At 46.4% G+C, this 27694-nt stretch overlaps 10 protein-coding genes across 12 annotated transcripts; 5 read left to right on the forward strand and 5 right to left on the reverse strand.

Moving 5' to 3' along the window:
* Positions 1–667: 667 nt before the first annotated feature.
* TERG_06215 (uncharacterized protein) lies at positions 668–1588 on the reverse strand (the record flags this gene model as incomplete). Its single annotated transcript, XM_003233172.2, has 1 exon — positions 668–1588. One exon carries the CDS (start codon positions 1586–1588, stop codon positions 668–670), a length of 921 nt encoding a protein of 306 aa, XP_003233220.2.
* Positions 1589–2675: 1087 nt separating this feature from the next.
* Positions 2676–3458, reverse strand: TERG_12380 (uncharacterized protein; the record flags this gene model as incomplete). Its single annotated transcript, XM_003233173.2, has 3 exons — positions 2676–2693; positions 2756–2788; positions 2862–3458. The coding sequence occupies 3 exons, from the start codon at positions 3456–3458 to the stop codon at positions 2676–2678; spliced, it is 648 nt and encodes a 215-aa protein (XP_003233221.2).
* Positions 3459–4031: 573 nt separating this feature from the next.
* On the reverse strand, positions 4032–4577 carry TERG_12381 (uncharacterized protein; the record flags this gene model as incomplete). Its single annotated transcript, XM_047751344.1, has 1 exon — positions 4032–4577. One exon carries the CDS (start codon positions 4575–4577, stop codon positions 4032–4034), a length of 546 nt encoding a protein of 181 aa, XP_047606816.1.
* Positions 4578–4887: 310 nt separating this feature from the next.
* Positions 4888–5829, forward strand: TERG_06217 (uncharacterized protein; the record flags this gene model as incomplete). Its single annotated transcript, XM_047748570.1, has 1 exon — positions 4888–5829. One exon carries the CDS (start codon positions 4888–4890, stop codon positions 5827–5829), a length of 942 nt encoding a protein of 313 aa, XP_047604555.1.
* Positions 5830–7086: 1257 nt separating this feature from the next.
* On the reverse strand, positions 7087–7542 carry TERG_12382 (uncharacterized protein; the record flags this gene model as incomplete). The annotated part of the gene is made up of 1 exon (XM_047751345.1): positions 7087–7542. The coding sequence occupies one exon, from the start codon at positions 7540–7542 to the stop codon at positions 7087–7089; it is 456 nt and encodes a 151-aa protein (XP_047606817.1).
* A 68-nt stretch (positions 7543–7610) lies between these two features.
* On the reverse strand, positions 7611–8277 carry TERG_06218 (60S ribosomal protein L34; the record flags this gene model as incomplete). Its single annotated transcript, XM_003233175.1, has 4 exons — positions 7611–7811; positions 7966–8089; positions 8171–8184; positions 8254–8277. 4 exons carry the CDS (start codon positions 8275–8277, stop codon positions 7611–7613), a joined length of 363 nt encoding a protein of 120 aa, XP_003233223.1.
* A 347-nt stretch (positions 8278–8624) lies between these two features.
* On the forward strand, positions 8625–17528 carry TERG_06219 (pre-mRNA-processing-splicing factor 8; the record flags this gene model as incomplete). Its single annotated transcript, XM_003233176.2, has 2 exons — positions 8625–17355; positions 17436–17528. The coding sequence occupies exons 1-2, from the start codon at positions 8881–8883 to the stop codon at positions 17526–17528; spliced, it is 8568 nt and encodes a 2855-aa protein (XP_003233224.1). The 5' UTR covers positions 8625–8880.
* A 558-nt stretch (positions 17529–18086) lies between these two features.
* Positions 18087–19617, forward strand: TERG_06220 (uncharacterized protein; the record flags this gene model as incomplete). The annotated part of the gene is made up of 2 exons (XM_003233177.1): positions 18087–18332; positions 18406–19617. The coding sequence occupies 2 exons, from the start codon at positions 18087–18089 to the stop codon at positions 19615–19617; spliced, it is 1458 nt and encodes a 485-aa protein (XP_003233225.1).
* A 418-nt stretch (positions 19618–20035) lies between these two features.
* Positions 20036–22968, forward strand: TERG_06221 (CTP synthase). Of its 3 annotated transcripts, XM_047750118.1 has the most exons (4): positions 20036–20681; positions 20740–20914; positions 20975–21171; positions 21247–22968. In XM_047750118.1, exons 2-4 carry the CDS (start codon positions 20755–20757, stop codon positions 22357–22359), a joined length of 1470 nt encoding a protein of 489 aa, XP_047606818.1. In that variant the 5' UTR covers positions 20036–20681; positions 20740–20754; the 3' UTR covers positions 22360–22968. The 3 variants fall into 3 exon arrangements, with proteins under 3 accessions (XP_047606818.1, XP_047604556.1, XP_047606819.1); XM_047748571.1 differs by having other exon boundaries at positions 20036–20914; XM_047750119.1 differs by having other exon boundaries at positions 20740–21171.
* Positions 22969–24411: 1443 nt separating this feature from the next.
* TERG_12383 (uncharacterized protein) lies at positions 24412–26128 on the forward strand. The gene has a single exon (XM_047751346.1). It carries the CDS (start codon positions 24936–24938, stop codon positions 25269–25271), a length of 336 nt encoding a protein of 111 aa, XP_047606820.1. The 5' UTR covers positions 24412–24935; the 3' UTR covers positions 25272–26128.
* The last annotated feature ends 1566 nt before the right edge of the window (positions 26129–27694 follow it).

A 27694-nucleotide genomic window follows, 5' to 3' on the forward strand; every position in this document is an offset into this window, starting at 1 on the left:
TGGGGAAAAGAAAGTAATGGGAATAGGACGAATGTGTATCCATCGAGTTGGAGAAGTGTGTATCCACAAACGAAATATCAAAGTTTACTGCAGTAGGGAATTAAAATCTCGACCGATCGGCTGGCCTCCTAAGACAGTAGCCCCAGAGGGTTGTTGGTTCTCATCCAGATCCAAGTCGGGGTAAAATAACGGTGATCGTGGTATAAGCTCATTACAACCCAAAAGGTTTTCAAGCCCGTAGTCGCTCAACACGTAGTTATTCACTGGTTCTGCAGGCCCATACTCAACGCAGCTCGCCGTTTGAGCAAGTATGCCGTGTTGATTGAAGGGTATATCAGAAGGAGGCGCATTTTGAGAGTTTCGGTCAAGTCTTTGAGACTCTTGAATGGCTCGTCTGTATTTGGCGGCTTTTTTGGCGGCACGACCTCCCCTAGCTCCTGATTTTTGCCTCTGAGGGGCTGGATGATCTGATTTTTGGGATTTCTTGTGGACTCCTGGTTTGCGGTAACGGGTTGTGGACTGTACTCCATGCCTGATAGCACGTTCAGTGAGGACCCAAGCGTTACCAGATTTTCGGGTTTGCGCCCCAGGTGATAAAACTTCTTTGACACCTTCGAATGCCTAGTGAAGTGAGTAGGAATGCTTATGAAAAGATTATGAGTATGCCTCAGTATCTTACCGCATTCATAGACAGATTATGTCGAATACTATTCTGCCATCCTTTAGAGTCAGAGTTTTTGGCTTTGCTAGTGTTCTTTTCAAACCACTCGTATATCTCCTTCAAAACCATCTTATGACCAGGGGCAGACATGAGTGCTCTCCAAATCAATCTTGCGTAGGGTTCTTCGGATGAGACACTGTCATCGTCTGTCTCATCTTCGGATGCCAAGTTCCCGGCCTCGGGTACAGAACGTACAAGCGAGTCAGCGCCATAGAGCAGATGGAAGTCAATCGGAGAGTTAGAGCCAACAGAGTTCTCAGGCGAGAGAGGGGGGTAAATTGCGCTTTCCGGCCGAGAGGTCGAGCTATCAAACGACGGTCGAGAACAAGTAGATACCGAATTTGGATAATGATTATCATATATCTGGCTGCAACTTCTCTGCGAGCTTGTGGATGTGTTTGGTTGCCTGGAGGTCTGGTATCCGAGGCATTCGAGTTCGCGGAATTCATCAAACAGAGGATAAGTCGCGGCGAACAGGTCAAGTTCCAGCTCGGTAGACCCGGGAGTTTCGTCTTCCCAAGATAGTATGTTTCCCTTATTCTCCACAATATCATACGCCATTGCGTCCGTGCTGCAAAAAGTATTTGGTTCCATAGCCGAGCCCCAACTTCCATGGCTGTGTGTCATGGATGAAAGTTGCCGTTGTTGCTGGAGAGTGTCTCCAAAAAGACTTGGATCAAGCATCTGTTGCAGTATTGAAGGATGAGAGATAACACGCCTGTGTTGATGTAGCGAGGTGGCAGCAGAGCCTGGAGCGCATTGACTTTGAGACATCTCACCACCCTGCGGAGTGGAAAACGGAGGGGAATTGCTATGATGCATCTGCGTACAGATTGAAGGGCAGAGAATGCCCGTGTCATCGTCCATATCTTCTCAACTTTCCTCAAGATTTGGAGAAACGAGCTCCATCCAATATGTTTAAGACAGCGTTAAGATTTGTGGAGACAGAAGATCTCAAGGACTAGGTTGAGGCCGGCTTTCCAGGAGACGATTCGTGAGACAAGGGTATGGAGAAATAAGGAAGTAACTGGGGCTTCTCTAGGCAAATTTCATATATTGTCCTGCAAAATGGCTGAGTCCTGTGGGAGAACATGCCAGCTCACCTGCGCGACACGATTGCTGCAGACAACCCGTATAACTCCTGTCGAAAATGAGCAAACAAAGCAGCAAAAATGATGGTTGAATGAGAGGGCTTTTGTATGCTGAAATATTGCCCTGCCTGAAAAAGAATGCCTTTGTGGAACAGCAATCTTTTGGAGGTATACAAAACCGATTATTGACCAAGGATGCTAGAGAACTCCAAGTTCTACAGCGGTAGCCTGACGGGACGGGGAGCAGGTTGGGGAAATGTGTCAAGCAGACTAGCTTCAAACCTTGTCATGCTCGTTGGGCACAGACGGGGAGCTGCAGGAGAACATTAACCTGTCATGAGTTACATCCCGCAGAACGGTCTAGCTCAAGGTGGCTGGGTTTCAGGAAAAAGCACCGGATAGGGTCTTCTGGAAGGTCTCACAGCGCAAGGTCCGGTGAGGCGGCTGTAAACCTCCAATTAAAATTATTGTAGATCTCCAGATGCATATCCAATAGGATGACCAAATAACACGGCCTTGGAAATTACCACCCTAACCACCTTGAGTACAAAGGATACGTCAAATGCAATCTTGCAACAAACTTCCCTGCGGAGTGGTCATATTTAACCGACTAGCCTGGCGTTGGCAGTAATAGGCTGACTATAAGTAGACATCATTTGGGCAATAGGTGTGCTGCTGTTCCTATGGAGCAAAATTCCCCTCGGAACAATTCTTAAACGTGAAGAAATACAAGAAGACGCCCAAGTGCCACGAGCGTCACCTTAACTTGTGAAATCCAGGATGCTATCGTAGAGCATACGGCATTCGTTCGCACCATGTGATGCAGGTGTAAAAGCCGACTATAAATCATGTTTATTTCAACATCATTTACGATAGTATATCTGTGATAAGTGTTAGCCCGTGTAGTCGCAAGCGTGGAAACATAATATGATATGACACCTACCTTCTTAAATTGGAAATGAAGTTGCAAAATGCCCTGGATAGTAATTAGCTGAGGCCACCCATGCATGGCAATGTTTGAGCCACATAGAATCGAAACTAGTACATACTTTATCAAACGTGCTCCTAAACCCACGTTCTCGCTTTGCACTGTAGTCCCACTCCTTGTCTACGATACGGAAGGCCAAATCTTCATAAGGTGGACCGGCAATGAAGCGGAGTAGACATGTGTCTTCTTCTCCGGCGGGAGCAAAAGACTGCCCTCGTTTCCTACCATGTTCTCTTTCGATGCGATAGGTGGGGGCTTTTGCCTTGTCAATAAGATCCGGATAGAAGATGTTGAATTTGTACCCCTGCACAACTTTTGGGGGAGGGTCATCATAGTCATAATGGGTTTGGTTATATTTGTTCCATTCATATCCCATCTGCACACGGTTGAAGTATCGTGGCTTTCGTGGCCTATACTTATTCGCCCAACTCGGTTTAGATGTGCTGATAGTCTCTTCTCCAGCAAATATCTCCTCATTTTCGCTAACTCCTCGTGCCACTTCCCTTTCGTATAAGGCTTTTGTGGCCTGGGAGAAATCATCGTTTGTCGTTGGAAGAAAGCGTGGAGCAGAAGATGTAATGGCAGGAGATTCTGATGTGACCATAGATGAAGGGGCTTGTTTCTCAGTCAAGCGGTTGCGTAGCGGGACAAACCCCATTTTGATGATTTTCCTCCTTTCTTGGGCCTAGATGCAGTTAGTCACAATGCAGGAGAGAATAGCTATGGGGGTAAGATGAACATACTATATGGCTCAGCAACTCTTCTTCATCCATAACCTCTAAATTTTTATCTTGGCTGCGAAGTTGTAGAAGAGGCTCGGGGTCGAGCAGGGTCATCTGTTCAAGTTCCTGCTGCGAGGTTCGAGTACCCTTATATGGAGCTAAAGGGGCAAGTTTTTTCTGAACACTCTCAGCCTCCTCACGCTGTTGCTTCCGCAACTCATCAACGCGGTTTTCGATAACAGCACTATAAACTCGCTTTAACTTCGCACGCGCCTTCCATACTGAAAGGCTCTTCAAGAGCTGTTCCCAATAATCAGTATCAATCGGCTCATTAGAATCCAACTTCCGGCGTATTTGCTTTTCTAGCGTGACAAGCTCATCATATGTTTTTGGACCGAGTAATCTATCAATATCAGCGGCGACTGAGGTAACCGCACGTTTTTCTGGGGCTGAGGATTCTGCCTTTCGGATCTGATCCTGACATATTACTTTCATAGTCTAGATAAAGATCAGTAAGACAGCGAAGTGCAGATTTCTCGTATGATGTGATTTACCTTCCAATAGTCACGATTATCAGCACTGGTCTCAAGAGACAAGAAAGTATCGATGTCCTTCTCAAGGCTTGACAGCTGTGCATTTGATAATCCTTCAAAAACGCCCTCTGGCTCCACTAAATCTAGTTCCGAGTCTGCAATTTCGTCGTCTAATGGGTTCCGAGTCGGATCAATAACACGAAGGGTAATGGTGAGCCAGTCGATAGGTTTGGCGCGTCCATCTTTAACTCGTAATTCGGCCTTCTTCTTCGCTTGCCTAAGCACAAACGTGTCTTCCTGCGCAACCCATTCACGCATTTTTTCATCTTCTTGTAATTGGTTAAGTCGTGTTTGTTCTTTCAAGTTCCAAGCGCCTCGATTTGCACTCCCTTGACCCCTACTTCGACCGGCATACCACTGCTGGCTATCGATATGTCGCAATTTCTCTGGCGGTGCGTGTGGAGGTGGCGAACGAGACCTCGGTCTCTTACTACCATATCGATCTCTAGGATTTGAGGGCATTTTGTGGGAAACAGAAAAATGAGAGAGGGAAGACGATATTGAGGATGCTTTTCTTATGTGTTGTGTTGGGTGTTGATTTCAATGATCGCTTTTTGACGTTAGGTTAACTAAGCTGACCCCGGATCAAAACAGCAGCTTTTCCGAGATCGGCATACTTTCCCTTTCGTGAACATTTAAAGTTAAGTTTAAACCATCTACCCCGTACGCTCAACCACAGCTGCTGCCTGTACAGCAGGCGATTATGAGAAATCTTCAGCAATTTTACTTGAATAATGTCTTTTTTTTTTTTTTTTTAAGACTTAGTTAAACAATGGCACGAAACTGGGAGAGGCTACCGCTTTATAGCAATTCATACCCGCCACTTCTATTCAGTTATGAGCCAAGCTCGGAGGGCTATGAAGTCTTTCTCACTGATCTGGGCCATGTTTGGTCAGAGAGCTTAAGCCATAAGCAAATAATTGATCGCGCCGCGAAAGACGATACCAGCATCGACCCCAGTCAGGATGAGGACCAGTACTCAGTGCTACTACAAAAAATCAATGATGCGCTGCATGGGTCTAAAGGAACATCGCTGTGCCTTTCTGGCCGAGGCGCTGGATCGAGTTTGAGACTGTCGACTACTACGAAGCTACCAAAACCCTTAGAACCGTTAGAGTGGACATTAGTCTTATCCAAATGTTCTCCTTCTGCATTAACACGTCATATGCTAGTACCGACATTGCGGAGCTGGCTGGGAATTGAGGCTCAGCAACAATCCCTTTGCGAGCTTTTAGAAGAGAAAGATAAAATAATAGGAAAACTTTTCGACAAAATAGAGTCATCGGGCCTTGAATTGAGCACTGTTTTTCCCGGAATGGCGAATATTCGGCATGGCCAAAAGAGAGGCTCCCTGTTTTCACAGGCCTCAAAGCTGGTGAAAGGAGTGAGTCCGTTTGACAAGAGTTCTTGGGAGACTATACATTCCAGCGGTGTGTCGAAGAAATCTACGTCAATACCAGTTGGGAAGTACCTGTATGATGATGATCTATTTAATGTACGAAATATGGAGCTCATAGAAAGCGAGTGGTGGAATCTGCCTACAACATCCCATAGCTCCAGCCCCTCTGGAGAAAAAGCTTCAAATAATCTTGAGAGACACACGGAAAATGACGGGAGTGAAAGTGATGATGAAAATCAAGTATTTCTGCCTGTTCTACATAATCTCGTGGCTGTATTGCTAACTTCAAGGGGTAGACTCAAGAAACCCCCCTAGGACTCAAAGAAATTGGGACAAGGCCCTCGCCAGACACAACCGGCCATCACATTAACTCAGAAATTTCTCAAACACGGCACAGCAACAAGTATAAAAGTTCCTCTCAGAGGCCTGGGAGCTTGGGAAATGCAAATGCGAAAATAAAAATACAGCCACGCACTGATTCTGAGGAAACTACTACCAATGCACCAGAATCACCGCCACGACAGAAGAACAAGCTGAAGGGCATTGGGACTATCGGTGGGAAGAAGCCTAGGCCACTACTAAGTCAACAGGAACTTGATCCTGCCGTGCCAGGAGCAGATGATGTCGTTAACAAACTCCCAAAGCCCAGGTTGGAAGATCAGGCCACACCATCACCAACGGAAAGTGACGTTAGTGGTGATAACGATGACGATGTCCATAATAATGGAGCTAACAGAGCTAAGGGACAAACTCTGCCCCAACAAAACCACAGAGACTCTCAAGGGACCAACACGGCAATCCAGGTAGCTCAGCTGGAAAGACAAGGAGCTCCACGTTTATGTAGGATCGGGAGAATTGGCGGCAAGAAACAGAAGGAATCGTTGAGCCGGAGTTTGGGCGGGAAAGAGGATGCTCTTGCAGCAAGCTCCTGGGGCAAGACAGATAGTCCTGAAGCAGAAGAGGGAGGCTGTGACCACTTCAACAGTGCAAGCAAACAAAAACCCGACTTGTCACATGAACATAGTGAGCAATCAACTGCAACTGCTAAGCCACACAAACGGGGTGGTAAGCTTGGTATTATTGGGGGATCGAAAGCTTCTAGCAAATTGGCCAATGTTGAGGGAAGGAATACATCCTACAATACTGCGATTTTACAAGACACCAAAGACGGTAGCCACCATGAATCCGGCAGATTAGTTGATACAAGAGAAGGCCCAGCACAACAATCACCTTCGTTGCCGCCTAAATCCAGTGCTGTTGACGAGACAAAAGCAGAGAACATCCCAGATAAAGAAGAGTCTCCGGAGGAAAGGGCAGATAGAAAACGACAGGAACTACGACGCCAGCTTGAAGCAGCTAATAAGGGCCAAAACAACCCAGCAAAGAAGAAACGAAGATTCTAAGATAGGTACTATCTCTTTAGTTATAAGTGCAGAATACATTATCCTTATATCCATTTTCAAATTTGCTGGACGAAGATAAATTGGCTTTCTATTCAGCTTGTCTGGTTCAAATCAGGTGCCTTCAAAATGATGAGACGAAATCAAATCCGTACAGAGATATTCCCTGCGATTATATCTGAACGAACCACCCAATCAATCCGTGAGCAAATTGGACTTCTCGTGATTCTAGGAGGTGGCACAGATACGTTCTGAGGCTTAATGCCAATTGATTATGCTGAAAGCGCGTCAAAATGAAGACTATCGCAATTCTACGTTGTGAAGAGTATACGAGTGGTTGTCTGATCATGAGTGATTTCAAGACATTCGATAGGTTTAGGAAATTTCTTGTCATTAACGATTGCTGTATTCCGAGGACAGCACGGATGAAAGACGAGAATATCCCAAACGACATCACAGTAGGCGGGAGAACTTCTGGCTTTGAAAAGTATTGCCGTACACTAAGAAAGGACTGGCCAATAATGCATTTCGTGATTATATTCTTTTCATTTTGGGAACTCCCACCGATAACAGAGATGGTATTCCTGCCCCAAACTCCGTTTGTGACCGAGTCTTGATTCCCGTTCATTCCAGGTACCACTGCATCACTCTGGTATCCCCTTTAACACGTCCACAACCCCATACACAACATGTAATCTATCGCTTCTTGGACGAGGTGGCGGCCTTCTCCTGTGATTCCTTGAGGACCTTCTTGACGATCTTCTGCTCCTCAATCAAGAAAGCGCGGACGATGCGGTCCTTGACACAGTTTCCACAGCGGGAACCACCATAGGCACGGGTGACGTTCTTCTTTGGGCGGGAGATTTGGGAGTATTCACGTGGGCGAAGAGCAGGAATCTTTAATATATCAAAGAAGAAGGTCAGTTGGGAGCCTCGCAAAATATTGTTGTAAAAGCTGCCGGCTGAGCACGATCCCCTTGATATCCAAAGTAAAATAACCATTTGCATTCGCGGAAATCATTTCGCCGGTCGCTCATTTGGGATTACTCACACCTGGGAGCTTGATTCCACAATCACCACATTTGGGAGCAGAGGCCTTCTTCTTGATGTGAAGGTATCGAAGGTTGCCGCCTGGGGTCTTGATAACACGGACCTTATTAGATCGCGTGTTGTATCTAGTCGCAAAACAGTATTAATTATTTGAACGCCAGTAAATCCATTTCAATCGCAAGAAGATCGCTTGGTTGGGCACGTACGGGTTCCGTCGTCGCTAGACAGTGAACATGGGGCATTAGCAACTACTTCAGCAACAGGAATCAAATTTAAGATGTTAACTTACATATTGAAGTCTTGTGGAGGTCATCTTGTCGGCTTTCCAATCTCAACAACTGGCGAGATCAAAGGGGAGAGACTGGAGTGGCAGCTGGGCGACGTCGGCTCTTCTCTTCGTTGTCGTCAATATCAGATTTCGAGCGTCTTCCAAAAAAAAAAAAATGCGAACTAAGCGATTTGTGTGGGTTGGGCTAGTCACGGGACCAAAGCTCCCCTTTTGGCGAGAGCCCACTAGTCCAAATCGGGACAAGCATCACGCTTCGGAAGAATAGAGCTCCCGTTCCAAAAAAGGAATGGTCCGGAACGCGCCTCAATAGCTTTTTTCAAAGCAACCTCAAAAAGTCGAGACAGCAAGACAGAACGACTGACAGACAGAGAAGACAAGACAACGCTTCGGACGTGTTTTGGCCGCACTCCAAGCTGTATACCTCTGCATCAGTCTGTCATATTCTCTCTCTCCCCTTTTTTATCACCTATTGCTATTGTATTAAAACCTTTTCTGTCTCCGGGATAGAGCCAGAAAAAGGCCCCATGTCTAGTGTGAGGTATCTCTACCCAGCACTCCTTTAAATCCGATCTTTCAAGCGGAGAAAGATATCTTTCTTCAGTTCTTCTTGCGGACTGACTGCTTGTCATGGCGTCCCTCCCTCCGCCCCCTCCTCCGGGATGGGGAGCTGCACCTCCGCCGTCGATGCCTCTTGCACCTCCGCCGCCGGGTTATCGACCGGCGCCAAACCCGATGCTCGCTAAGTTCGAACAGAAGAAGAAAGAATGGCTCCGGAGCCAGCGCAATCGCTTTGGAGAGAAAAGAAAGGCGGGGTTTGTTCAGTCCCAAAAGGATGATATGCCGCCAGAACATCTTCGGAAGATTGTTAAAGATATTGGCGACGTGTCGCAAAAGAAATTCAGTACCGATAAGCGCAGCTATCTTGGAGCTTTGAAGTTTATGCCACATGCCGTATTGAAGCTTCTGGAGAACATGCCTATGCCTTGGGAATCAGCGAGGGAAGTCAAGGTTCTTTACCACGTCAACGGCTGTCTGACCCTGGTTAATGAGACGCCGCGAGTTATAGAACCAGTCTTCCATGCACAATGGGCGGCGATGTGGGTATGTATGCGACGTGAGAAAAGTGACAGACGACATTTTAAACGTATGCGATTTCCTCCTTTTGACGACGAAGAACCTCCGCTGTCGTGGTCGGAAAATATCGAGGACGTTGAACCGCTCGAGCCAATTCAAATGGAGCTTGATGAGGCGGAGGATAGTCCCGTTTTTGAGTGGTTTTATGATCATAGACCTCTACTCGATACCCCTCATGTCAACGGACCAAGCTACAAGGAATGGAATCTTACTCTGCCGCAGATGGCTACTCTCTACCGGCTAAGCCATCAACTTCTCAGTGACGTTGTGGACAAGAATTACTTCCACATGTTTGAATTGAACAGCTTTTTAACTGCAAAGGCTTTGAATGTTGCCATTCCTGGCGGCCCCAGGTTCGAACCTCTTTACAAAGATATTGACCCCAACGATGAAGATTTCGGCGAATTTAATGCGATTGACCGCATCATATTCCGAGCCCCGATAAGAACAGAATACAGAGTTGCATTCCCATATCTCTACAACTCCTTGCCAAGGAGTGTGAAAATTTCTTGGTATTCTCATCCTCAGGGAGTCTATGTTAGAACCGAGGACCATAATCTTCCAGCATTCTATTTTGATCCTATCATAAACCCAATATCCTCTCGATCTGTTGCGCCACAGAATATAACTGTCAGTCACGAAGATGAGATCTTTGGCTATAGTAACGACGAAGATGACTTTGAGCTCCCAGCGGCTGTTGAGCCATTTTTAGCGGATGAGGAGCTATACACAAGCGAGACATCGTCTGCCATTAGCTTGTGGTGGGCTCCTTATCCATTTGACCGACGATCTGGAAGAATGGTTCGTGCACAAGACGTACCTCTGGTAAAACAGTGGTATTTGGAACATTGCCCTCAGGGCCAGCCAGTTAAAGTTCGGGTATCCTACCAAAAGCTACTCAAGACATATGTTCTCAATGAGCTTCATAAGCGGAAACCCAAGGCTCAGAATAAACAGAACCTTTTAAGAACGTTAAAAGGCACCAAGTTCTTTCAACAAACTACTATCGACTGGGTTGAGGCTGGCCTTCAAGTTTGTCGCCAGGGGTTTAACATGCTGAATTTGCTTATCCATCGAAAGAATTTGACCTACTTGCACTTGGACTACAACTTCAACCTTAAACCAGTGAAAACTTTAACCACAAAGGAACGAAAGAAATCTCGGTTCGGAAACGCTTTCCACTTGATGAGAGAAATTCTCCGTTTAACGAAGTTGATTGTTGATGCCCAAGTTCAATACCGTTTGGGAAACATTGACGCTTTTCAGCTTGCGGATGGCATCCTCTATGCTTTCAACCATGTCGGTCAATTGACTGGAATGTACCGATATAAATACAAACTCATGCACCAGATTCGATCATGCAAGGACTTGAAACATCTTATTTACTACCGGTTCAATTCTGGGTCAGTCGGCAAAGGACCTGGGTGCGGCTTTTGGGCACCTGCCTGGAGAGTCTGGCTCTTCTTCCTTCGCGGTATAATTCCACTCCTCGAGAGGTGGCTTGGCAATCTCCTGTCAAGGCAATTTGAAGGCCGTCATAGTAAGGGTGTTGCCAAGACTGTCACTAAACAGCGTGTTGAATCTCACTTTGATTTGGAACTCCGAGCTTCTGTCATGGCTGATTTGATGGATATGATGCCAGAAGGTATCAAACAAAACAAGGTTAATACCGTCCTTCAGCATTTGTCGGAGGCGTGGAGATGTTGGAAGAGCAATATTCCCTGGAAAGTACCTGGTCTGCCAGCTCCCATTGAAAATATCATCCTACGTTACGTAAAGAGCAAGGCAGACTGGTGGATATCAGTTGCTCATTACAACAGAGAGCGAATTCGCCGCGGAGCTACTGTTGATAAAACCGTCGCAAAAAAGAATCTTGGAAGATTAACCCGTTTGTGGCTCAAAGCTGAACAGGAAAGACAGCATAACTACATGAAGGACGGGCCTTATGTGTCTTCAGAAGAGGCCGTTGCTATTTATACAACAACAGTTCATTGGCTGGAATCGCGAAAGTTTTCGCCAATTCCTTTTCCCAGCGTGTCATATAAACATGATACTAAGATTCTGATCCTAGCCCTTGAACGATTGCGCGAGGCTTACTCGGTCAAAGGTCGTTTGAACCAGAGCCAGCGAGAGGAACTTGCCCTGATTGAACAGGCTTATGATTCTCCTGGCACTACCCTTGCGAGAATTAAAAGATTCCTTCTTACTCAACGAGCTTTCAAAGAAGTTGGTATTGACATGAATGATAACTACAGCCACATCAACCCAGTATACGACATTGAACCTATCGAAAAGATCACAGATGCCTACCTCGACCAATATCTCTGGTACCAGGCTGACCAACGACACTTGTTCCCAGCCTGGATCAAGCCATCTGATTCAGAAGTACCACCTCTCTTGACATATAAATGGGCCCAAGGCATCAATAATCTTTCCAATGTTTGGGAGACTGCTGACGGCGAATGCAATGTCATGATTGAGACGCAGCTATCTAAAGTATATGAGAAGATTGATCTGACATTACTAAACCGTCTTCTCCGTCTCATCATGGATCATAACCTGGCTGATTATATCACTTCGAAGAACAACGTCCAACTTAACTACAAGGACATGAACCATACCAACAGTTACGGTTTGATACGAGGCCTCCAGTTCTCTGGCTTCGTATTTCAGTACTACGGCTTGGTCATCGACTTGCTTCTTCTCGGCCTGCAGAGAGCAAGTGAAATTGCTGGTCCACCCCAGAGTCCAAATGATTTTCTGCAGTTCAGGGATCGTGCTACTGAAAGCAAACACCCTATTCGTCTTTATACTAGATATATTGACAAGATTTGGGTATTCTTCCGGTTCTCCGCAGATGAGTCGCGTGATTTGATCCAGCGTTTCTTGACAGAGCAGCCTGACCCAAATTTTGAGAATGTTATCGGTTACAGAAATAAAAAATGCTGGCCGAGAGATTCTAGAATGCGTCTTATGAGACACGATGTGAACCTTGGCCGTGCTGTTTTCTGGGACCTGAAGAATCGCCTCCCACGGTCTATCACGACTATTGAATGGGACGACACATTTGCAAGTGTCTATAGCAAGGATAACCCAAACCTATTATTTTCTATGTGTGGTTTCGAAGTTCGTATCCTGCCGAAAATCCGTAACCAAAATGAAGAATTCTCTGTTAAGGATAGTGTGTGGTCTCTATCAGACAATACTACTAAAGAGCGAACTGCATATGCATTCCTTCAGGTTACAGAGGAAGATATTCAAAAGTTCAATAATCGCATCCGGCAGATCCTCATGTCCTCCGGCTCTACTACCTTTACGAAGATCGCCAACAAATGGAATACCAGTCTGATCGCTCTTTTTACTTACTACAGAGAAGCTGCTGTCTCCACTGTCAACTTGCTGGACACTATTGTTAAATGTGAGACGAAAATTCAAACTCGAGTCAAGATTGGTCTCAACTCGAAGATGCCATCACGCTTCCCTCCAGCTGTCTTTTACACTCCCAAGGAACTTGGAGGCCTGGGTATGATTTCCGGATCACACATTCTTATTCCCACCAGTGATAAGCGATGGTCAAAGCAGACAGACACCGGCGTCACTCACTACCGGGCTGGTATGTCTCACGACGAGGAGACCTTGATTCCAAATATCTTTAGATATATAATTCCATGGGAGGCTGAGTTCATTGACTCTCAACGCGTATGGATGGAATACTCTCAGAAGCGTCAGGAAGCCAATCAGCAAAACCGCAGGCTGACTCTTGAGGATCTGGAGGATAGCTGGGATCGTGGACTTCCCCGAATAAACACCCTTTTCCAGAAGGACCGCAGCACGCTAAGTTTTGACAAAGGTTTCCGTGCTAGAACCGAGTTTAAAATATACCAGCTGATGAAGAGCAATCCATTTTGGTGGACAAGTCAAAGACATGATGGAAAGTTATGGAATCTCAATGCCTATAGAACCGATGTTATCCAAGCTTTGGGTGGTGTTGAAACAATTCTTGAGCACACCCTCTTTAAAGCCACAGCATTCCCATCTTGGGAAGGCCTCTTTTGGGAACGGGCGTGCCTTGCAAAGGGTACGATGCTACTTCGATATGATCACTCACAGGTTGCTGTCGAAGATGTTAAAGAAGGTGATCTACTTCTTGGCCCAGATGGAGGACCTCGACGCGCTTTCAACATAGTCAGTGGCGAGGATCGGCTCTATCGCATCAAGTTTGGGGATCGCAAGGACGACCTTGTTGTTACAGCAAACCACATTCTCGTCTTACACAAAGAAAAGAGTGGGAGTGATGAATGTGCAACAACTATTGACGCTTTAGAAAATATTTCTGGAGATTTCATTGTCGCCCACGCTTCTCAAGAGGCTCCCACACCTGAGCAGTATGAAACCGTTGAGATGACCGCTGCTGAATTTTACGCTTTGAGGCATGAGGAGAGGTGCAAGTACATGCTTTTCAACTCCCCTGGTTTCGATCTCGCAGAACAATCAGTGCCTTGTAGTCCATACTTCCTTGGGCTCTGGCTTGGAGATAAAAAACGCCGTAATGCACCTATTCATGACTACTCCCACGAGGCAGATGTTCGAGGCTTCCTCGTTAGGCATGCTGCGGAACTCGATCTACATGGTCAGTTAGGGTTGCAGGCTGCTGAAGCAGCCAGAACTAATACAGGGGAACGCGCACCCCGGCAGCCAATCATTTCACGGCGCCTTGCTGCTGGGTGGACGTTCCAGACTGGTATTTGGGAACCTCCTGCTGAAAATCCCACCTGCAAAGGTGTGACATCCCGAGTTCAGTCCGATGACAAACCTGTGGATCTCATTAGAGATCCAGAAGCTGTCAAAAAGGGCGACCTGGACAGCTATCTAGATATCTTGGGAACTACTAGTGAGATCGATGACGGCCAACTTGACGGCAACCTTCCGCGGACTCAGCAATGTGTTCGTCTTCAGACCGGCCTTAGTGCCTACGGTACTCTTCAGGAAGAAGAACAAGACCAACTCCTTGAACAGGTCACCGGAAAGTCTCAGGGCAACCCAGGTGTTAATTCGCTTCTTCAAGCGCTCCGTAGAGTTGGCGTTGTCGCTGAGCCTGGATCAACTGGCCCGAAGGATGATCGTAAGCGTATTCCTGCCGTTTACATAAACAATTCGCGTGCTGTCCGACTGGCCGTCCTTGCCGGTTTATTGGATAGCGATGGATGGTTCATCTACCCGGAGAACATGTTTGGCTTCAGCCAGAGTGAACAATGCAATTCAACGTTGTTCTGGGATACTGTCGCATTGGCACGCTCGCTTGGTTTCAGTGTGTCGACTACACGAAGCATGATGTGGAATTCTACTCATGCCATGCAAGTCCCTCAGCTATTTGCAGAAATATCTGGCAATTTGAAAGAAATTCCATGTCTCCTATCTCGAAAAACGGCTATGGATCCAGTCATTCCCCAGACTCATAGCTTTATGATCAAGGACATCACACTAGAGCGCGAGACTACTGGATGGGCTGGTTTCCGAGTTGATAAAGATCAGCTATATCTACGACATGATTATCTTGTGCTTCATAACAGTGGATTCGAAGAGTCGATGAAGTTTAAGAAGCTGACAAATGCCCAGCGGTCCGGTTTGAACCAAATTCCTAACCGTCGCTTCACTCTATGGTGGTCCCCGACTATAAATCGAGCAAACGTCTACGTTGGTTTCCAGGTGCAGCTTGATCTCACTGGTATTTTCTTGCATGGCAAAATTCCAACTTTGAAAATATCCTTGATTCAAATATTCAGAGCGCATTTGTGGCAGAAAATCCACGAGTCTGTTGTTATGGATTTGTGTCAAGTTTTTGACCAGGAGCTAGAGCAGCTTGGTATTGAAACGGTGCAAAAGGAGACAATCCATCCACGAAAATCGTACAAGATGAACAGTTCATGCGCTGACATCCTCTTGTTTGCAACTCATAAATGGAATGTGACAAGGCCCTCCCTTTTATTCGACACAAAGGACGTGATTGAAGCAACTACCACCAACAAGTTCTGGCTTGACGTGCAGCTCAGATACGGAGATTATGACTCGCACGACATTGAACGTTATGTACGCGCCAAATATCTCGATTATACAACCGACAGTATGAGTATTTACCCTTCCGCTACTGGTCTGATGATCGGTATTGACCTAGCGTACAACCTTTATTCAGCTTACGGTCAATACTTCCCTGGCCTGAAAGCACTCATCCAACAGGCCATGGCTAAAATTATGAAAGCTAACCCTGCTTTGTATGTCCTGAGAGAGCGTATCCGCAAGGGTCTACAACTCTATGCTTCTGAGAGTAACCAGGAGTTCCTAAACTCTCAAAACTACTCTGAGCTGTTTAGCAACCAGATTCAGTTATTTATTGATGATACGAATGTCTACCGCGTGACCATCCACAAGACATTTGAAGGAAACTTGACGACGAAGCCGATTAATGGTGCAATTTTCATTTTCAATCCAAGAACTGGCCAACTTTTCTTAAAGATCATTCATACCAGTGTCTGGGCTGGCCAAAAACGTTTGGGTCAATTAGCCAAATGGAAGACTGCCGAAGAAGTTGCTGCCCTTATCCGGTCATTGCCTGTTGAAGAGCAACCCAAACAGCTCATTGTAACCAGAAAGGGTCTTCTTGATCCCCTTGAGGTCCATCTTCTTGATTTCCCGAACATCTCTATTCGAGCCTCGGAGTTGCAGCTCCCATTCCAAGCAGCCATGAAGATTGAAAAGCTCGCTGATATGATTCTAAAGGCCACAGAGCCGCAGATGGTTCTCTTCAACCTATATGACGAGTGGCTCAAAACTATCTCTTCATACACTGCGTTTTCTCGACTTGTTCTGATTCTTCGAGCTTTGCATGTGAATATTGAAAAGACCAAGATCCTTCTGCGACCCGATAAGACTGTTATTACGCAGGAGCATCATATCTGGCCGACACTGTCGGATGAAGACTGGATAAAACTTGAAGTCCAACTTCGGGACCTGATTTTGAATGACTACGGAAAGAAAAATAATGTCAATGTCCAAAGTCTTACAGGAAGTGAAGTTCGAGATATCATCCTGGGTATGGAAATCAGTGCACCATCCCTCCAGCGCCAGCAAGCTGCCGAGATGGAGAAGCAGCAGCAGGAACAGAAACAGCTGACCGCTGTTACAACCAAGACTCAAAACGTCCGTGGCGAGGAGATCATTGTTACTACTACTTCCCAATACGAGCAGCAATCATTTGCATCCAAGACAGAATGGCGAACCCGAGCAATTGCCACATCCAACCTACGCACACGAGCAAATAACATTTACATATCTTCCGAGGATATCCAGGAAGATGGTCATTTCACCTACATTATGCCAAAGAACATCTTGAAACGGTTCATTATGATTTCTGACCTTCGCGTCCAAGTTGCCGGGTACCTATATGGAAGCTCCCCTCCAGATAACGACCAGGTCAAGGAGATCCATACAATTGTCATGATACCACAGGTTGGTAATACACGGGATATACAGCTTCCGCAACAGCTGCCTCAGCATGAGTACTTGAATGGTCTCGAGCCACTTGGAATCATCCATACCTTATCCGGCAACGAACCGACATACATGACAGCAATGGATGTTACCCAGCACTCACGGTTAATGAACGCACATTCATCATGGGACAAAAAGACTGTGACGATGACTGTTTCATTCACCCCAGGCTCCGTTTCGCTTTCGGCCTGGGCTCTCACTCCTCAAGGCTATAAGTGGGGCGCCGAGAACAAGGACACAACATCCGATCAACCGCAAGGCTTTTCAACCAACATGGGTGGCAAGTGCCAGCTCCTGCTCAGTGACAGGATTCGTGGATATTTCCTCGTCCCTGAGAACAATGTCTGGAACTACAGTTTCATGGGAAGTTCTTTCAGCAGTGTGGAGAAGCGGCCTATCTATGTCAAGGTCGATACTCCGATGGTAAGCTTCCTCGGTCTTTCCTACAATTTACGATATTTAGAGAGTTTTAACTAACTGGATTTTTTTGCTTTATCGAATAGAGATTCTATGATGACCAGCATAGACCATTGCACTTCCAAAACTTTGCCGAGCTGGAGGATATCTGGGTTGACAGGACGGATAACTTCGAGTGATCTATCTTTTATAGGTCATTTCAAGTTTCATTTACTTCTTCGATTGCGTTATTAGTTTCCTATCTTTTTCCTCTCTCTATAAGTCCTCGGTGTTTCCCTTTTGAGGATATGTATGCTATGGAGCTGGTGTATTACCTTGGGCGTTCCTGATGATTTGTGAAAAAATGTATTTGCGGAACCAATGGAGACTTCTTATCTGTATCTAATACTCCATACAATCTACTAAGAATGACACGTCAGTGGTAGACCTCTGCAGGCCCTGTGAATACTAATTTTGCTTGTTCAGCCCGTAGGTAGACCTTCCAACCTAGTTTCTAGTTCAGGATTGGCGGTCGTATAGCCCTTTCAGGGCTCTGGCCGCCAGCCAAGCACGCCCTACGATAGAGAACAACTATATATTCCACCAATTGAACAAATGATTGTTTTTCTCTCGTATCTTGCTATCTAGTTTTCCTCCCTCATCTCCGTAGGAGGAAAGTAGGCAACTAACTCATCTCCTGTTTGTCAAACGGTTCTGGGCTGCTTTGGTTGGCAAGTCGGCCGACCTCCTAGTGAAGCATGTCTTTTGATTTCGACTCTTACTTCAAGAAACTCGATCCCCTTAACTCCTGGACGATCAAACGACTTACGGGTGGACTTGTCAACCTCACAGTCCGCGCCATGAAGGATAAATATGCGGGTGGGGAGAATGAGGCAGCTGGCCAGCCTAGTTCATTTGAGGGCCATCAGAGTTTGATACTGAAGTATGCTCCGCCCTTCGTAGCTAGCGTAGGTGAAGCTGCTCCATTCGACCAGATCCGACAGGTAAGGCTATATAGTTCAGCCCCTCTTTATTCAGGCTAGATGATGTTTATAACTATTCTAACCAGGCGTATAGAATGTTGAAAAGAACGCACTTGCGCTATTTTCTGCGCCGGATGGCCCGCTTCTATCTATGTTGACAGAAACATCCGTACGAGTTCCGAGCCTGGTATTTCATGACGAGGAATCCCATATCCTGGTACTTGAAGACCTAGGCACTTTACCACCGCTATCGGATCTTCTCTCGATCTCTTGGTTATCCTCCCACTACCCGGGCTGGCCTTCATTGTATGGGTCCTGCTTTTTGGAAGATTGCTCTCTGTGCCTGTCTACTGGAGAGAAATTCGGTCAATTCCTTGCTATTCTTCATGCTAAAGGAACGCTGAACTCGATCAAGTCATATGGCTGTGACCCTAATTTTGCCCGATTCGAGAACAATAGTATGAGGGAGGTAGTGCGAGACGCTGCCGTGTCGACTGTGCGACGGTATCTTGCTCAATTTAACTGTGAAGAGGCAGAGAAATTAAGCCACGTTATTGAGGAAGACTTCGAGCGCCAGGAAGAGTGGGATGGCGAAAGATGTTTTAGCGTTGGCGATCTATGGCCAGGCGGTATTCTTATTGAGAACCTGTCATTACAAACATTCCGGGATACACATGGCTCAGAGCTACCTAAGTTGCCTAAGCTTGGAGTTATTGACTTTGAGTTCTCAGGTCCTGGACGAGGTGTTAACGGTGATATGGCCCAGCTCCTTGCCCATCTCCATTTATACTATATAGCATGGGGTTATTGTGGCGACCGATTCAAATCCTTCCAGGCCGGAGTTCTTTCATTTATCGAGGGACTCTGTTCTTCGTACGCAACGTACAGCCGATCACTTGGGGCTCCATGGCAGCTACACACTGCTGATTCATCTACTCCTGTGAGCCTACAAAAGCCTTTTCAGGCGTCCTTACCGCCATCTGCATCCTCTCACGCCGCTCAAATATTCCGCTCGTCCCTCCTCTTGCACGGACGAGAGATGGTAAACAATGCGGTTGAGAACGACTGGAGCAAATATAGCACAGACACGCGTAGCGGCGTTACTACCACGACGGATAAAACTGCCAACGATAACAGCAGCGGACTGACTGAGAGAATGGTCAACACCGGAATCCGTTGTCTTCGGTTGGCTGGGAATAACATTGAGAGTTTTGTCGAAGCTGATAATTGGGAGCAAGTCTGTTCCAGCAGTGAATCTTCGATAATTGCAAGGCTCTTCGTCGTTGTTGGTAGCCCTCTAGCCTGAATATCTACTCACTCTGTCTGCCTGGCTGTCGGCCATCCTGCATCTTCTCTCTTCTCTCCTGCCATCCCAGCGTCCTCAACGATCTTATCTTTGATGCTTGAGCCGCCCGCGGCCAAAATCATGTCACGTGCCATATTACTTCGCGCGGCTGGCGCTAAACCGCTTCTGGCGCGCGTTTTCTATTAGTGGCAGAAAAAAAAAAAAAAAAAAAAAGGCGGCGACGCGAAAGTCGCTCCATCCCACCAAGAAAAAAAAGAGGCGGAAGTTTCGTGACTTCGATTTTTTCTTCTCCTTCTCTTTCCTTCCTCCCCCCTGGCAGAAGCCAGGAAAGGGACCCCTACGTTTATAGTTGAATATAAGTAGCGATCCGTTTTCTTTGCTTCTGTAATTATCGAGTTGTTACAGACTGTGTTCTCTCTTTTTTCCTCATACTTAAACCGCCGCGATGAAATACGTACTTGTTTCTGGAGGTAAGCCTGCAGCAATGCTTGACTCATGTTTTCGATCCCTCGCATCCCGTGTATTATGGGATTCGAGAGGATCAGTTTGCGAACAGCTTGATATATTATAAGAAACCATTTAGTTAATGTCTTTATTATTTATACAGGTGTGATCAGTGGCATCGGGAAGGGCGTAATTGGTATGCATCTGATTTGATATATATATCATATGCCAGTTGTTGGGAAAGCTCAAAGCTGAAACCCCTATGTCGAATATGCATGTTCTAACAATTGCGACTTATACAGCTTCTTCAAGTGGACTTCTCTTGAAGACCGATGGCCTCAAGATAAGTCTAACCTTGTCAATAATGCAATTGGGTCGCTAGCTCTAACTATCGATGCACGTTACCTCTATCAAGATCGACCCCTACATGAACGTAGACGCCGGGACTATGGCACCTACGGAGTATGTAATAAACCTTGAGGCATGCTTTAAGAAGTATCGTCTGACTATTGGTGACTAGACACGGTGAGGTCTTCGTGTTGAACGATGGTGGTGAAGCCGATCTAGATCTCGGAAACTATGAGAGGTACTTGAATGTTACTCTCTCGCGAGATAACAACGTGAGTCTGTTGTACACCCGTTATAGAGTATTAGAGAATTTGCTCATTTTGTGCATAGATTACTACTGGAAAGATGTACAAGCATGTCATCGAAAAGGAACGGCGAGGGGACTACCTTGGCCGTACTGTCCAGATTGTTCCTCACCTCACGGATGCTATTCAAGATTGGATAGAGCGTGTAGCTAGGACTCCTGCTGACGATAGCAACGAGGAGCCCGATGTCTGTGTTATCGGTATGACCATTGAATAACCAATGCCAAAAGGAACATTTGTTGAAGCTAAACTGAATATAGAGCTTGGTGGGACGCTTGGTGACATCGAGAGTGCTCCCTTTGTTGAGGCTATGCGTCAGCTACGCCGCCGTGCTGGAAAGAACAATTTTCTCCAGATCCATGTCTCGCTTGTCCCTGCAATTCATGGGGAGTTGAAGACCAAGCCTACCCAGCAAGCTATTCGAGATGCGCGCTCAGCCGGCCTGAGCCCTGATCTGGTATGCAACTTAGGCAGAAGTCAATCAGAAGATATGGTAGTATAACTTGTCCATTTGCTAACATTGAAACAACAGATTGCCTGTCGCTGTGAAAGAGCGCTTGACAAGGCCACCACTGATAAGATTGCTATGTTCTGCCAGGTTGAGCCTGAGCAAGTGATTGGCGTCCATGATGTTGCTTCAACATATCACGTCCCTCTCCTCTTAGAACAGCAAGGATTCCTTGGTCAGCTTCGTGATATCCTGAAAATTGATGAACTTACCATTCCCCAAGCCTCTATAGACAAGGGCCAAAACACTTGGAAACAGTGGAAGGCCCTAACAACTTCCCAAGAGCATGTCTATAGTACTGTTAACATTGCCCTTGTCGGCAAGTATGTCAGTCTCCACGACTCCTACCTCTCCGTTATAAAATCTTTAGAGCACTCTGCCATGGCTTGCCACCGAAAGCTCAAGATTACCTGGATTGATGCTTCAAATCTTGAGAAATCAGCCGCCGAGGCAAACCCCGAGGCATTCCACAAGGCCTGGCATGATATGTGTACCGCTGACGGCATCCTTGTTCCCGGCGGGTTTGGCACTCGTGGGACTGAGGGAATGGTAGCTGCGGCTCACTGGGCTCGTACCAAAGGCAAGCCTTACCTTGGTATCTGCCTCGGCATGCAAATAGCTGTCATTGAGTACGCCCGTAACGTCTGCGGGATCTCAAAAGCCAGTTCTATTGAATTTGATGACCGCACTCCGGATCCTCTTATCGTTTTCATGCCTGAAATTGATCAAGTCAACCTTGGCGGTACTATGCGCCTCGGATCTCGACCAACGATTTTCCAACAGGACAGTGAATGGTCAAAGCTCCGAATGCTGTATGGACTTAACCGTACTTCTATTGATGAACGCCACCGTCATCGCTATGAAGTCAACCCGGAATATATCGATACTCTCCAGAAAGCTGGACTTCACTTCATTGGTAAGGACGACAAGGGCGAGCGCATGGAAATCATCGAACTCAAAGACCACCCTTGGTTTGTTGGTGTTCAATTCCACCCGGAGTATTTGTCCCGTGTTCTCGCCCCAAGCAAGCCGTTCCTTGGCCTCGTTGCCACCGCCGCCGGCGTTTTTGACGAGATCATGAAGTCTCAGGCTTGTGGAAAGGATTTGGCTAGCGGAGTTGCTAACATTGCCATCTAAAAGTATGTTGTGGCATATTCTGAGACTTGTGTATCTCGTTTTGCGCGCCTGCTATCGCGAGAAACATCGTTCCCGACACTTAACGAACAAACTCAGACGTGTCTGTGGATCTCCAGTTCCTCGACAGAAAAAAGAAAGAAAAATGAAATGGATCACGACGAAGAGAAACAGGAAAGGAAAGGAAATAAACATTTGGGTTGCTCAGGTTCGAGAGGTGTTTGCGTAAATATATTTTGCCTGTTATCCATCGTTACAATATAGCCTATCAAGCTTTGATCAAGCCTACAGCTAACCTGACTTAGCTTCTAATGCATATACAACTAACTAAACGGAGGTTTCTGGACGTGTGACAATGGCCTACTAATAATGAACATTACTCAATGGGTGTTATAGCTAGTTAACGGCTTGATAGATTTACGGAATAATTGTCAGTCAACGTGAATCATATTTACGCTTTAGACGCCACAAAGAGCAATCATTTTCTTCACGTTTTCCACCCTGCATTCGTATTGCTCGACTCTGCACAAGGAAAGCAGCATTTACTTTTTCTTTTACTCTTTTTTTTTTTTTTGTTTTGCTTTTCTTTCGTTTTTTGCTGATCCGGAGATAGACGAGCCAGCTCGGCAGGCTCCGAGGACTCCTTACTTTGTGAAAGTAGACAAGGGGATTCAAGGCTGGCGAGAGTTTGGCTAGTCAAAACGGTTGCCATGTGGCATTTGTCACGTGGGGGTGTCTGGATAACGCCGTCCAACTACTAGTTTACTCGTCCCGTTTCGTGAGCGAAATGAAAATAAAAGAAAAACAAATTAAGCAAAACAAATTTTCTCGTTCATGGAAATGAGAACTTGATATTGACAGCCGGACAATCCAGGCCAATGGGGACAGTCAAAATCCAAAAAAAGCAACCTTAATTTTGGGTTGGAAGGGAAGAGAGCAGAGAAAGGGGGGGGGATTAATAACGAAAACGAAAGGATGGACAGTCTCCGAAAGCTGCCTATGGAGAGAAACAAAATTCATAGGCGTCCGGACTTTTGTCCGTACTTAGTAATATGCGTAATAAGATGCCCGGCGGTTTTTCCTGGATTCTCCAGGGTATGTAAGTTTGGGAAGGGTTTAATTAGACACTGCGAAATTAGTAGTAAGCTGCGCCCGATCCCTGAACCCTGCAAGTAGGCCTTGGGGGCGGGGGGAAAGGGGAAAGAGTGCAGGCATTTTGCATCCTCTCAGTAGCATGCACGGAAGAAGCAAATACTTAGAGATGGGTGGGGATTTTTGAATCACAGACAAACCGCATGTAAATACGTAACACATCCAGAGTATATATCGTGGTTGGAATTCATGGTCTGACCTAAGGGAGCTGGAAACTGCCGCTGTCAAGTGTTTTCTCGGAGTGGGGGACGACCGGACCAGCTTGCGAGTCAAAAGGAGATAAGGCCGGTTGAAAGCCGAGGTGGAAAAAGGAGAGCCATCCATTTGTTTGTTTCGATCTGTATATTCATGCCGCCTGCATGTCAAGGTCGTGTCAGGGGTGACAGGTAAAGTTCAAGGCTTCACCATCTTGCCTATCTGCCAGATGCCAACATATCGCTATCCTGGAAAAGGCTCCAGCTTTCCCTTTTTGACGGTTGACCGCCAAATTAGGCTGCTCGATTCGGTTAAAACTTGCGGCAGGCCGATGAAGCAGGAGAGTATTGACGGACGTCCGCGTAAACTTGATTGTTTCAACGCAACGCCGATGGACGTGGTTTCGCCCATAGCCGATATGGAAGGCTGGCGGAGCTGGCAGAGCATGGCCAAAGTTGGCAGCCCGAGGATCCATAATCCATAATGTTTGGTTGATAGGACGTGGTAAGCTTTGAACCTTCGAAACTGCTCAGGGCTCCATAAGTAACTAGCTGCTAGTCATGTCAGAGGAAAACAAACAAAACTAAAACCCAAAAAAAAAAAAAAAAAAAAAAAAAAAAAAAAAAAAAGACGAGATGGAGGCAGCAGCATTTGTTAACCCGGGTTGGTAAGCGGCAAAATAAAAAAAAAAAAAAAAAAAAAAGGAAAGCCGTTAATCACTTGCCTTGTTATGTCTGCCCTGGTGGAGAGCGGATATATGGTGAGCCTGGATATGAGTTGACAGCAGGCATCCCGGTACCTGCATTACAGCACACTCACTCCTCTCAAACCATGGTCATGAGGAGGACCTTTTTTATTCCCTCTTCCTCTTTCCCCCTATCTCTTCTTGCCCTCGCCGTCATCCCCGCTCCGGGACTACCAGGGAACAGGGAGATACGCAAGACATCCCTTTGACGAAGCGCCGGAGATTCCTTCAGCGCTGTCACGTACTTCTTACAAAGCATGGCTTCGTTTGAGAAGCTAGAAGCCAGCCCAGAAGGGACATTTGGTCCCTATTAATAGCCTAGCGCAGTTTGTTTTTTTTTTAGCGACGCAGCCGCTCGGCGTTCAAGCATCGATGGATCACATGAAGCTTGACTTGGACAGGTAGATGTCCCGTCTACCCACTCGCCCAGGATTTGCGGTTTGTCCTCTTGTGCTGCTCGTCGTCGCTCTCATCGTCCTTCCTTCAAATGCACGGCAGTCGATCACTCTTGCCAGAGCTCGTTCTCGCATGGGCGCGCCGTGCTGAACCATCCCGGCCTGCTCACGCATATATAATCCGGTTGTTATCAAACAGCAAAAAGCAACTTTTGCTTCTGTCCAATCAACCTGCTTATATAAGCCAAGCAACGTCCAAACGTCCAAACGCCCCAAAAAACGGCGCAGAAAAGAAAAGAAATATCCAACGACAGATGCGCAGACACGACAGCAGGAGGAAGAGAAAAGCGACGAATTGGCTCATTTCGTATAGCAGGAAACGTTGCTATATCATAGCTTATATGTCACATACGGAGTACGTCGAATGATAAATATACGATAGGAGTATCGACGCAGCTCTTGGCCCCTTGGACGATGGAAGCTAGCAGACAGGCATTGGCCGTATCCACCAGGGCAGACAGTTTGGCAGAAGGTGTTACTATTATCGTGCCACCACCTCGAAATGCAGACGGATTCACATCTCATGGATATCGCGAATACCATAGCTCTGCAATTGGGGCTGTCATTTCGCTCGACACAGTGGTTAAACCCAATAATTGAGCCCCGAAGCCTGCCATGCTAGGATTTCAAACGCCAACAAGCATCGTTCTTTGTCCTATCATGCGCCACATCTCCCAATACTGCAAAGTCGGGGTGGAGCTGTATTATTCACATCTCAAAAGACTACAGTCGGCTCCTAGCGTGAGAGGCCTATTTATTGATTCGGAGATTCAGGGCTTATCGACAGTCTCTCACGATCGTCTCTGATCTATGCTGAAGACGCTCTCCTCCTTTCTTCTCATGAGGTGAATAGTTAAAGCCGGATATAAAGGATTCGTGAGAAGGAAAAAATAAAAAAAATAAAAAAATGGAGCATATTACTACCTCACGTCATAATTATCATCAGCTCTCTTGAGTCGCCGACGTTGAGAAAAGCTCTGAAAGAAGCTAGTTCACAACGGTCTAATAAGTAGCACTCTGGGTATGGACCCGTATGTACCTCAGCCTCGCCTGAAGTCCAGTGGACAGTTGAACACCTTTGATTCCCTTGTCCTGTATGTTTTCGCCCTTCTACGGAGTATAGTTTTCCTCTTCCTTTTCTCTCTTTTTCTCGCTCTCTACTTTCCTCTTTCTTTAGATTCTTTCTTTTTCTTCGATGGAACATCATTCTTTTTTACCTCCGTTTTCTTTCCTCCCGTTGGGCCAAGGTTCTACGCGGATGGGCCCGACGTTCCTTGAAAGACCCCTTGCATCTGTTGATACTGTCATTGGTTGCTGATGAGGAACCGGCCCATACTGACATTCATTGCAGGGCAAGCCGAAGAGTGGGATCAAGAGGTTGTACTCCGTACTCGTTCGGTCCGTACAGCTGCCGGTATCGATTGGTGAATTTCTGTTTACTTTCTTTGACTGTCTTGTTGCGGTGTGCCTCTCCCGTTCCCTCTTCTCGTCTACTCCTTGTTTATGCACCGCAGGGGGCTGGTCCTTTCCCTTTGTGGTGGAGAATTAACCATGAATGGCTGGCTGACCAGTCTCAACTTCTACACCTCTCTTCTTCCCCCTACACGCTCATGTAACTCCATCCGGAGTTCCTTTTGCATGTGGTGGGCAGCTCAGGTTGAATATTATCACGCAATTGCGTTCTAGCCCGATATCCTTGTTTTCAGAAGGATGCAGCTTCTGCTAGACATGCGGAGCCTACCAGGCATGATCTAAATCTCCTCGACATTTCTGCAACTTTTTTACTTTCCTGCTTATTGTCACTGTCCTCCTCTTCGCTTTTTCGAGAACCGCTATGATTCTGGTAATAGGTTGGCTCGCCTATTCTTCTGCGTTGAAACTTGAAAACTGAGGAGCAACCTAGAGACTGGGCTTCTATATATTTTCCTTTTTGTTCTGCTTTTCCTTTTTCTGTTTCTGTTTCTCTGACTTAACTCTGTGAGATCTTCTTCAGACGAGTCAGTGTCTGTACCAAGCTCATAAAGAAGGTTTGGAGAATCCGCATTTATCTGATCAGGGGTTGGCGAAATCCAGCCACAGCAGACTGTTGTTATATTATGATTGCTTCATGTCTACGGTGTGGAGACCTACAAAAAAAAAAAAAAAAAAAAACCTCTTCAACTTCCTCACCCCTCCCCACGATATTTTGATTCGCTCTCTTGATTCCTTCCACCGTCAGAAGAGTGATGCGCGCCAATGCCGACGGCCTTGGGTACCCATTCTCCCACACCTGGGCCGGGGGATAGCGTTGGGTAGATTCGGTTGGGAGGTAAATTTTTTCACGAGGGACTGATGAGCTAGGCTCTGCAGCATCCGAAATCAGCTAGGACCGTCTCTAGTGGTGAAACTTCATCTGTGCGCGCAAATACTTAAATACGATAACGATGTACGGAGGAGTTGATTAACATTATTATCATTGCGGGAAATGATTGCTCTTGCCTGGAACTTCCCTCAAGGAATTTGCACCTTGAATATGGTATAACTACGTATTTTATTTATATTTTCATGCAAACGGAGTTAGATTCGCGCGCATTCAGCCGGTTAAGCGTATCCGTCCGCCTGCGGTTCGGTTCTATGTTTGGAAAAGTGGTTTAAATTAGCTCTCACGGCACGGAGTGCTGGCCCCGAACTATCCGCGAAATACTGACAGAGGTCGTACTCTGCATGAGCTGAAGTCGACTCTGGCTGCTGTTCATAATGGATACGGCATGTGAGGAGCGAGAACGGTGGGTTGTAGCTAATTAACCCAGCC

Source organism: Trichophyton rubrum (genome assembly GCF_000151425.1).
Source record: "Trichophyton rubrum CBS 118892 genomic scaffold supercont2.7, whole genome shotgun sequence".
Taxonomy (NCBI): Eukaryota; Fungi; Ascomycota; class Eurotiomycetes; order Onygenales; family Arthrodermataceae; genus Trichophyton; species Trichophyton rubrum.